The sequence below is a fragment of the Trachemys scripta genome, chromosome 1, assembly GCF_013100865.1.
Source record: "Trachemys scripta elegans isolate TJP31775 chromosome 1, CAS_Tse_1.0, whole genome shotgun sequence".
NCBI lineage: Eukaryota > Metazoa > Chordata > Testudines > Emydidae > Trachemys > Trachemys scripta.
In genome coordinates, this window is record NC_048298.1 from 227,594,604 (window position 1) to 227,606,898 (window position 12,295).

The window sequence follows — 12,295 nt, forward strand, 5'->3', positions numbered from 1 at the left end:
GAAACAACTCTGACATTATCATCAAAGGGGCTGACAAAGGAGGTGCTGTAGTCATAATGAACAGGTCAGATTATGAACAGGAGGCTGCCAGGCAACTCTCCAAGACCACATTCTACAGGCCACTATCCTCTGATCCTACTGAGGAATACCAAAAGAAACTACACCATCTGCTCAAGAAACTCCCAGCTACAGTACGGGAACAAATCTACATGGACACACCCCCAGAACCCCGACCAGGGGTATTCTATCTGCTACCCAAGATCCATAAACCCGGAAACCCTGGACGCCCCATCATCTCAGGCATTGGCACTCTGACAGCAGGATTATCTGGCTATTTGGACACTCTCCTCAGACCCTATGCTACCAGCACTCCCAGCTATCTTCGAGACACCACCGACTTCCTGAGGAAACTACAATGCATTGACGTTCTTCCTGAAAACACCATCCTGGCCACCATGGATGTAGAAGCACTTTATACCAATATTCCACATGAGGATGGACTACAAGCTGTCAGGAACAGTATCCCTGATGAGGCCACAGCAAGCCTGGTGGCTGAGCTTTGTGACTTTGTCCTCACCCACAACCACTTCAGATTTGGGGACAACTTATACCTTCAAGTCAGTGGCACTGCTATGGGTACCCGCATGGCCCCACAGTATGCCAACATTTTTATGGCTGACTTAGAACAACGCTTCCTCAGCTCTCGTCCCCTAGTGCCCCTCCTCTACTTGCGCTACATTGATGACATCTTCATCATATGGACCCATGGAAAGGAGGCCCTTGAAGAATTCCACCTGGACTTCAACAATTTCCACCCCACCATCAACCTCAGCCTGGACCAGTCCACACACAAGAGATCCACTTCCTGGACACTACAGTACAAATAAGTGATGGTCACATAAACACCACCCTATACCGGAAACCTACTGACCGCTATACGTACCTTCATGCCTCCAGCTTCCATCCAAGACACATCACACGATCCATTGTCTACAGCCAAGCCCTAAGATACAACCGAATTTGCTCCAACCCCTCAGACAGAGACAAACACCTACAAGATCTTTATCAAGCATTCGTAAAACTACAATACCCACCTGGGGAAGTGAGGAAACAGATTGACAGAGCAAGACGGGTACCCAGAAATCACCTACTACAGGACAGGCCCAACAAGGACAATAACAGAACACCACTGGCCATCACATACAGCCCCCAGCTAAAACCTCTCCAGCGCATTATCCACGATCTACAACCTATCCTGGAAAATGATCCCTCACTCTCACAGACCTTGGGAGGCAGGCCAGTCCTCGCTTACAGACAACCCCCCAACCTGAAGCAAATACTCACCAGCAACTACACACCACACCACAGAAACACCAACCCAGGAACCTATCCCTGTAGCAAACCTCATTGCCTACTCTGTCCCCATATCTACTCTGGCAACAGCATCAGAGGACCCAACCACATCAGCCACACCATCAGGGGCTCATTCACCTGCACATCCACTAATGTCATATATGCCATCATGTGCCAGCAATGCCCCTCTGCCATGTACATTGGCCAAACCGGACAGTCCCTCCGCAAAAGAATAAATGGACACAAATCGGACATCAGGAATGGTAACATACACAAGCCAGTAAGTGAACACTTCAATCTCCCTGGTCATTCTATTACAGATTTAAAAGTCACTGTCATTGAACAAAAAAACTTCAGAAACAGACTTCAAAGAGAAACAGCAGAACTAAAATTCATTTGCAAATTCAACACCATTAATCTGGGCTTGAATAGGGATTGGGAGTGGCTGGCTCACTACAGAAGCAGCTTTTCCTCTTCTGGAATTGACACCTCCTCATCTATTATTGGGAGTGGACTACATCCACCCTGATTGAATTGGCCCTGTCAACACTGGTTCTCCACTTGCGAAGTAACTCCCTGCTCTCCATGTGTCAGTATATAATGCCTGCATCTGTAGCTTTCACTCTATGCATCCGAAGAAGTGAGGTTTTTACTCACGAAAGCTTATGCCCAAATAAATCTGTTAGTCTTTAAGGTGCCACCAGACTCCTTGTTGTTTTTGTAGATACAGACTAACACGGCTACCCCCTGATACTTGACACCATGCAAGGAAGAGAATATAGAGAGACACAGAGAGGTATACCGGTGATACTGACAAAGGTCTCACATTACACACACAATTCCGGAAGGAAGTAACTGTATCATAAAATGTCATAAACAAACATTAGAAGTGAAAAAGACATTAGGCTAGTGAGTCCATCTCTTGGGAATGCAGGACTGTTTCCTACAGTATATTTTCTAATACTTTGTCTAATTTAGTTTTAAATGTCCCATGCGTGGGAGGTTTTCACAATTTTCCTGGGGAGGAACAGAATATCATTTTTTCCTGATATTCAGACTGCTTTTCTTATCTGAATTTCATCCCATTGTTCTTAATTGTACTCTGTGTATCACCCTCCATAATTCTGTTCTTTCCATGGGTCCTGATCTTGCAAAAAGATCAGGGCTGGTGGGACCCTTACAGAGTCCAGCAGACTTCATTGGACCTGCACAGAGAGATTTCACCTCAGGCAAGTTCAGAGATTTGGTTTTCACATGCTTCATATATCTGTAGGCTCCCAGCACCTCCCTTCCTCATCCATTTGTGAGCCAAAATTAATGAGTGAGATATTCAGCTGGTCTCTCTGCCTAATGACACCAGCTGAATCACTGGGCTATATACATTTCATTTTGTTACTTGTAAATTCATTTCTAAAGCCCCATTGCAATTTTTGGTGCTCTTAAAACAAAACAAAAAAAAAAAAAAAACCCAGCGGTTTGGCAATAGTTTCTGCTATCATGATGGCCCAAAATCATTATTATTATTGTTTCTGTATATTTACTATAGCACCTAGAAGCCCAAGTCATGGGCCAGGGCCCCATTATGCTAGGTGCTGTACAAACACAAAACAAAAAGATGGTCCCTGCCCCAAAGAGCTTACAGCTGAGGAACTATCATCTCCTTCTTCCCTGATATGATTGCCCCAAATCTCTAGCATATTGTAACTTTTCTGTATCTTAATTTAGTAATTTGCTTTATATTTTATTATTTAGTTGGTAATGATTATATTTTTTCCTTTGGGCCCATCTACAGCCTAAATGGTGATTTGTTTAATTTTGATGACAACAATATCTTGCAGAACATTAGGGCCTTTGGGAATTTGTAGGAAATTTTGACTAATTTGTGGAATACATCATACTGAAAGGTTGCATCATCTAGTGATACAAATCACCCGATAACCCAAATAACTCATTGCTAAGGGATGCTGTGAAGGCCAAAACTATAACTGTGTTCAGAAAAGAATTAGGTAAGTTCATGGAGGATAGGTCCATCAATGGCTATTAGCCAAGATGGTCAGCGATGCAACCCCATGCTCTGGGTGCCCCTAGCCCCTGACTGCCAGATGCTGGGACTGGACAATGGGGGATGGATCACTTGATAATTGCGCTGTTCTGTTCATTCCGTTTGAAGCACCTGGCATTGGCCACTGTTGGAAGACAGGATATTGAGCTAGATGGACCATTCTTATATTCTTATTTTCAAATACTGTACTGAAAAGCCAGTAATACTGATCCACTCAATGAATATCTGAATAGAGAAAACCTCTCTTCCAGGCACCCCTCGGTGTTTTATAAGGAACTCCCTCTACTTCAGATTGACATTTTAAAAATTTGACATAAACACCAGGTTTTAAGCTATCATGCCCACGAAGACCATATCAGAATCTGGATAGACAGGTTTGATCAGCACAATTTTCAAATGTTGGTGCCTCACTATGGTATGCAAATCCCACATTTGGAAGCTCAAATCAGTATTTCGTGCATCAGTGCTCATTTTAAGTGCCCATCTGAACATCCAAAATGTTAGATCAGTATATCCTATGACAGTGCTGGTGCATGAAAAATTGGCCTACAGTACATCTCTAATGGCAGAAAAGAAATGTACTCCAGAGGTTGATTTTTGCTCAGAAGCATGACTGAGAAGTAGCAAGGGTAATGGGGGTAAAAAAATAACGCCAGCTCAGCCGCTTCTTTAAATTATAACTTGGAGTCTATGAAGAGGAGGATAAAAAAGGAATTTGCCCAGTTACCTCATTTATTATTTGTGATCTTAAATGACTATGTGAAGCTGGCTTCTGTCTTGTTTAAATAGAGCGGGTACGTGTATTTATTCGGATACCGCCAGCAGCTTCATATTTCAGATGGGGCTGTTCTGGGCATTTAACGAGATTTCTTGATGAAACCTGTCAAGCTGGCATGACTCCTGGTGAGCACAGAGTAGAAGTGGCAGGTCACTCACACTATCTCTAGCTTTCTCACCATCTCTCCTAATTAGTTTCATGCCTCCTGTCACAGATATTGGAACCAAAATGTATCCTGGGCTTGACCTTGATCAACCAACATCCAGATCACAGTTAACTTGCCTGAAGAACTTACACATCCATATTCATTATTCAGAAGCAGAACAAACTTTTACATTTGCTCCATTTGTTAACACTCTCCTTAGCCAGGCCATATACCCAAAAGACTTACTAATACGTTAATTGCATTTCAGTGACAAAACTGTCTGTCAGCCATGAGAATGCATTATTGATGCAAGAGGATGGGCCATAAATTTTCCACATTAAGCCCACAGATCAGTGTGTTTTACTCTTTATCCACAGTGTTCCCCAATAAATAATATAGATGCACTTAAATTCTGCTTTTTAAAAATTCATAGTTGGTTAATATTAAAGCAGCAGACTGCTACTAACACCACTCGCCACATGTATTGACGTGTAGCTTACTTCAGTGTCATCTATAACTTTTGGATGGTGATTGACTTTTATGAGTTTTTTAATCTACCAAGTGCTGCGTCTATTGTTTATATTGTGTTACGTTTAACTTTACAATTTTAGCAATCTACGCCATTTAATGCATAGTTCATTTATTATTAATTATTATTATTATTAGACAGAAAAAGGTTCCTGTGGAAATAAAATGGCCATTAAGTTTTAATTCAAATCAATTGATAAGGTCAATGGAAAAAGGCATTCATCAGCTGGAGGTGTACCATGCCTTTGAAACATTAAGAAAAATACTCAAACACTAGATGAAAGATTAACTTGTCATGAAAACGTTTAATTTTATTAGCTCTACCGCTATGCTCTGGGCTACGATAATAAACAGTCAATGTTCTTGATGCTTGCTATTTAAAAAAAAATCAATGATCAAAACATATGTCTCAATGCAGGGATAATTTAATAACACCTAATTGCAGAATGAGCATATTGTGGCAACTTAAAATGTAGTGTAAACAGCAGCTGCAAGTTAATATTATTCCTAGGTTGGTAATACTATGAAGAGAGGAGAGGAAGAGAGAAGGGTTTTGTTAGAAATCCAAACAGTCAATTAGATTGAAGTCTGGATTTTGGCACTTTTCAAATGAACACTTGTAAACACTGTAATTCCCTGAATTCAAAGTGTACTTAAATGAAAACAAACTTTCAAAAAATGCCCAGTCTACTCCTCACTGCACATAGTATATTCTTCATCATTTTATTCTGAGTTCATAAATATCAACTGTAATTGAAAAAGGTGATCATTTTAAAAATCAATATTTTCTAGCAGTTTAAGGGCAACATTTTCAAAGTAGGGTCCCTAAAGTTAGACACCTACAGAGTTAGAGTCCTGAACATCTGAAGTTCCCACTGAAATTAATATTTGTGGAAAGCATTAGCCCTTAGTTTACCTGAGAGAATAACCTGACTGGTAAAAACATAAACACAATTAAAGTCAAACATGTACAATAGATTGCAGTGTAGTAGATTAACTGCTGAAACCTGTCAGATTCAAAGCACAGATGAGATCATGTCATACAGAGTGTAGAAAACTATATATTGAACTTCTTAACCTTGAGAACTGAGCATTCATTCAATTCCTACCTGCAGAGGTTTTCACAATTTCTGAAGTATTTCTGAGACCCATGAAGTCAAACTGATAGAGTCTCCAAGATTTCTGGTCTGCGGCCTCTACTGAGTTTTTCCTCCATCTGTAAATCATTTCTTCTTTAGGATAGCCATCTGTAAATTTTTAAAAAAAGTGTTATCTTTCTTAAAGAGATGTTGGAAAAATATATTTATGATTTTTTGACAATTTGAGAATGTTAAAATTCTTGGGGGGCTCTATTCCAGTTACTTTATTGATACGATTCAGCAGAGGAGAGTTTTATGGCATAGACAAGAAGAGCCAATAGTCCTGGCAACAATATGCTTATTGAAAAAGATGACTTTATTAATTCATTCACATACCCGGTTATATATTTCTACAGAGATAAAAGTTCAGAGGAAGTTGTTGGGAAAGGACAAATTAGGGCTGGTCAAAAACTTTCTGTTGAAAAATTTTAAATGAAAATTGGGTTTTTTGTGGTAAATATCTGCTTTCCTAGATTTTTAAAATGATTTTTAATTGAAAAAACAAGATTGAAATGTTTTGCCTGAAAACTAAGAAATGGTATTATTTGGCCAAACATTTTTCAGGTTTCAGCAGGTTTCTGGTCAAAAAATGTTTGCGAGTTAAAACAAAAAAGTTGAGATTTTCCACAGAGGAAAAAAAAATTGATTAGCTCTAGAACAAACAGATCTTTCAGTGATGCAGATGTTTATACTAAATGAAGCCTGATCATATATGACATTAGTTTAGTGTGAAAGAGTCTCTGTAGTGGTTTATTTTACAAATAACCTTTCAGAATGCAAGAAGTTTCACAACAAAAAGGAAGATCTTTCTTGTTCAATGATGTATTATTTTTTTAAAAATAAACAGTGTATACCATGATATTTCCAAAATGAATTAAGCACAATGCAACCAAGCAAAGCTTTTGTCAGAACGTGATTTCAACCATATTATTTCTAAAGGCCAGGGAATGCAGTAATGCATCACATGATCCATACAGCTGAAAGGACTTAAGCCTTCTTTTACCACTACAATAATAATTAATAATTATTAATTTGGCTGCCCAATATTTACATTTCCTTCTTTATTTACAGAATATTTAATTCTATATCTGAATGAGCAAAGACCTTCCAGAAATTCATTCATACAAACCATAACAATAAGAATGTCTAGAAAAGAACAATACGCCTTCACTAGTTAAGTCTATAGGCTTAGGTTCACAAAAGGGGTTAGGCACCTAAATTCCTATTTTAGGCATCAAAGTTCCAGTTTTGGGACCACTGCCATGCACAACCCCCAACCCCCCGGACCCTGTAGGAAGCTAAGCTCACTCAGCATCTATGTTCAAATAAAAGAAGTAAAGTAAAACAAAACAGTTTGGAGTGGGAGAGGACTTTCCTCATAACTTTCAGCCCATGGGTTAGAGTGCTCACCTGGTATGTGGGAAGACCCCCAGTTCAAGTCCCACCTCTGCTTGAGGGGAAAGAAGAGTTTTGAATTAGGATCTGTCACTTCTCAGGTGAGTGTCCTCACCATAGGACTCTGAGATATTCAGATTTTGTAATCTGAAAATAGGTCATGTACGATTTCTGAGATATCTATGGGAGAATTCTTCATTATTCTTTCAGCCACATTCAAAAAATGACTAGTTCAAACATGATTCAGCTCATAGTTATTTGTCAGTGGCCTGAGCAGTCTGTGGTCAGTCAGTAGTTTAAGAGGATCTAGTCCTCCAGTATTTTGTGAATTTCCAGATGCTTTTACTGCAGTGAAAGAATGTCAATCTGAACATAACAAGTCTCAGCATCAGTCATTGTCCTGGAACCATATGCACCAGAATTCAGTTGACCATCATGCCCTTGCAATAAAACGTACCTTAATCCAGAGTCACAGGCATCGGCTCTGAGAATGGTTGACTTACTTACATCAAAGAAGATCAACACTTATGACTTAGACAGAAGTTGTTTCACTCTATTGAATGACTGCTCTTATGTTCTGCACCAACGCTAGGTGCTTTCACTTTTCACTTAACTCAGAGGGTATCATTTTCTGCCAGGTTGACCACACATCTACCTAGATAGTGAATCATACTTAGGATTTCTTTCCGTTTTGGAATGGATTGAAGAGGTTGCAAATACTTAATGGTTTCTTACTTTCTCAGCATCTGGGACTTTACATTATTCATTATATGAGGTCCCAAAAATATCTAGTTGTTTCCGGCCCAACAAGCTCTTTCACTTTGTACAACATCAGACTTTTAGACTTTATGTTTTCAAAAGACACTACACAGGTTTTTTAAATCAGATTCCTCTTCAGTACAGCCATGTACACAAAGTATTAGTTTATCTGTATAAATGTCTAGCCTTTCCAGGTGCTTCAGTAGTTCTGCCATTTTCCTGTGAAAGATCTCAGATGCACTAGTAATGCCAGAAAGAGGTCTGTGGTGAGACTACTGTATAAATGGAATGAAAATTGTGGTTAACCTGACACTCTTTGGCTGTAGTGGAATTTGCCCCAAAACACCTGTGGCATCTAAAAGAGTAAATACTTGGGCAGCTACTTGGGAAAATGTCATCCAGTGTGGGATAGGACACATTTCTCTCTCTAGCCTGATCCTTCATTGAGATTCAGGTCATCAAATAGGCAGAATTTTCCAATTTGATTAAGCATTGGAATCAAAAGTATACACCAGTAATTGGGCTCTGCAATTTCAATAACCCTCCATCTAATGATTTGGCCTATATGCGCTTTTACTTAATGGAGCACTGGAATTGAAATTCCACTTGTTCTTTGGCTGCGGCATGACCCATGACTTCCTAGAATTATCTGGGCAAAGGATATAAGAAAGATCAGTCTCATTTTCTTGTGACATTGCAACTCCTTCCACTTCTCTAGTGCAACAGATGGCAATGAATTAGCCTATCTTCTTGCCTTTGTGGCATTCAGCCATCCCTGCTGAGCAATCAGTGGCATGTGTATTTAAGAACATAAGAATGGCCATACTGGGTCAGACCAAGGGTCCATTCAGCCCAGTATCCTGTCTACCGACAGTGACCAATGCCAGGTGTCCCAGAGGGTGTGAACCTAACAGGTAATGATCAAGTGATCGCTCTCCTGCCATCCATCTCCACTCTCTGACAAACAGAGGCTAGGGACACCATCCCTTACTCATCCTGGCTAATAGCCATTTATGGACTTAACCTCCATGAATTTATCTAGTTCTCTTTTAAACCCTGTTACAGTCCTAGCCTTCACAACCTCCTCAGACAAGGAGTTCCACAGGTTGACTGCACTGTATGAAGAAGAACTTCCTTTTATTTGTTTTAAACCTGTTGCCCATTAATTTCATTTGGTGGCCCCTAGTTCTTATATTATGAGAACAAGTAAATAACTTTTCCTTATTCACTTTCTCCATACCACTCAATGATTTAGAATCTTTCTTTTTTATTTGGGATAGTTTACTATTCTGTGATAAAACCTTGCCCCAGAAGGAATGAGATTTAAATGCCTTAAAGTCATTTTATGACATCTTGATTGCCAGGCTTTGTATAAGTTCGGAATTATGTGCAGTTGATAAAGTTTTCTTCAAAGTCTGGTCATGTTCTAATGGCAAGATCAGATATTTATTTAAGAGCCCAAAGACACATTTGGCCCTGATGTCTTCATGATTACTTTTTCCAAACACACAACTGTCTGCTAATCTAATTCATACAAATGCCATGTAAATGCTTTATTTTGTGTATGTGATTCCAAAAATATTTTATAGTGTGTACAGTCATCTTTAATTCTAATAGTAAAGTAAACATTACTAAGTACTGAATATACCTTTGCCATATTTGAAGATGAACCAACTGAAAGGAGGAGAGTTTTCCAAGGGAAGATAAGGGCTTTTTTGTTTATTTGTTTGTTTTACTGTACTTCTCTTTTATTATTGTAAAAATTAAGATCATATTCTCACCCTATCTTCCTAAACTGCCTCCACTGTATTTTTAATCAATGTATTTAGAATGTTTTATAGTTATTCTTTGCATTTACACTGCAATGCTTTCCATGGAAACCAGATCATTTGGGCAGAAGCAGAGCTCTAGCTTTGAAAATAACTATGTGAAACAGTAGTGCTTCACCTGCCTTGATTTTGCACTGCAGAAAACAGAAAAAACAGCGAAACAATACGTGAAAAGTTCAATGGTTATTACAAATGTCTCCAAACAGAGATTAAACTTTCCCTTTTCCTGTTGGATTCCCTGGAGAAGATTAATACTGATTAAAAGCCCCAGCTTCCTGTGGAAAATGTGGTGTATTCTCCACTTAAAGCCAAATACTGCCATTGATCTGAAGTCAATAGAAGTGGTGTGAAAAGCGTGAGGATGGAATATGGCCTTTAATATGTTGGGCACAATGTTTTGCAACATGTGAATGCCCCACTTTGCAGTAGTTTTAGCCTTCTGTAACAATTATCAGGGGAAATGTAATATATATTTAATATAAATCCAGTATATTTTACCTTTGATAGTGAAGGGCTAGAAGCATTGTGACACTGGAAAGTATCAAGAATGGAAATCACACAGGGGCGATTAAATTCAAATTAGATACTCATATTTCACACCACAGGTTTACACACTTCCTCATACGTATTCAGATCTATTAGAGCACAGTTTGCCCATCACTTACATGGGCACAACTCCGTTAACTTCATCAGGACAGATACAGCGGCAGCAATCATTTCTGGAACACCACAGGAGAAATCTAGAATGTTTACCATGTAAAGTTTGACTGATTGTGGCACTGACATGCTTGCCTTTCGGAAGGTTCCTTCTGCTGACATGATCATGATAGAACTGTTGGGAGACTTGGGCTCCAAGTTTGCATCTAATTTCCTACCTGCTCCCACCTTGATTTCCCCAAACAATTACTGTTTCTCTCAGCCTCTCAAGTCAATGCTCACTTCATTTTCCTATCCCTCTCTGCTGCACATATGGGCCTGTTGTGCGAAGTGATTAGAGATGAAAGGAAGATAATAAATTTGACAAGGGTTATGCTAAAGGACACAGTCAACTTGAATATCTTATTACAAGCTGAATATTTTGCTCAAAAAAAGTGTTGCAAGTAACACCAAATAAAATCGTAACTGAAAGAGTGGGGGAGAATCCTTTTTTGGGGAATTTTTTAGCTTTGTGATATTGACAGAATTCTTTTATTCTTTTTTACTGATGGTCAGTTCTACTTTATGCTCTTGCATAAGACAGGATAACATCACGCACATATACTGCAACAGGAAAGCTCACAAACCATTCTTCTTCAGATGTCCTCTGGGGAGGACTCAATTGCATGTTCTTCTCCAGCCCATCATAGAATATCAGGGTTGGAAGGGACCTCAGGAGGTCATCTAGTCCAACCCCCTGCTCAAAGCATGACCAATTCCCAACTAAATCATCCCAGCCAGGGCTTTGTCAAGCCGGGCCTTAAAAACCTCCAAGGAAGGAGATTCCACCATCTCCCTAGGTAACACATTCCAGTGCTTCACCACCCTCCTAGTGAAATAGTGTTTCCTAATATCCAACCTAGACCTCCCCCACTGCAACTTGAGACCATTGCTCCTTGTTCTGTCATCTGCCACCACTGAGAACAGCCGAGCTCCATCCTCTTTGGAACCCCCCTTCAGGTAGTTGAAAGCAGCTATCAAATCCCGCCTCATTCTTCTCTTCTGGAGACTAAATAATCCCAGTTCCCTCAGCCTCTCCTCATAAGTCATGTGCTCCAGACCCCTAATAATTTTTGTTGCCCTCCACTTGACTCTTTCCAATTTTTCCACATCCTTGTAGTGTGGGGCCCAAAACTGGACACAGTACTCCAGATGAGGCCTCACCAATGTCAAAGGGGAACGATCACGTTCCTCGATCTGCTGGCAATGCCCCTACTTATACAGCCCAAAATGATGTTAGCCTTCTTGGCAACAAGAGCACACTGTTGACTCATATCCAGCTTCTCGCCTCTGTGACCCCTAGGTCCTTTTCTGCAGAACTGCTATGTAGTCATTCGGTCTGTAGCAGTGCATGGAATTCTTCTGTCCTAAGTGCAGGACTCTGCACTTGTCCTTGTTGAACCTCATCAGGTTTTTTTTGTCTTTCCTAATATCCAACCTAAACCTCCCCAACTGCAACTTGAGACCATTACTCCTTGTTCTGTTATTTGCTACCACTGAGAACAGTCTAGCTCCACCCTCTTTGGAACTCCCTTTCAGGTAGTTGAAAGCAGCTATCAAATCCCCCCTCATTCTGCACTTGTCCTTGTTGAACCTCATCAGGTTTCTTTT

General features: G+C 39.9%; 1 protein-coding gene across 1 annotated transcript in view; it reads right to left on the reverse strand.

Moving 5' to 3' along the window:
* The window catches only part of GABRG3 (gamma-aminobutyric acid type A receptor subunit gamma3), a 526,844-nt gene that overhangs the window by 71,449 nt on the left and 443,100 nt on the right, over window positions 1–12,295 (reverse strand). Inside the window, exon 6 of the mRNA XM_034757916.1 lies at window positions 5,976–6,113. Within this exon, the coding sequence (XP_034613807.1) occupies window positions 5,976–6,113 (138 nt within the window). The remainder of the gene's footprint in view (window positions 1–5,975; window positions 6,114–12,295) is intronic.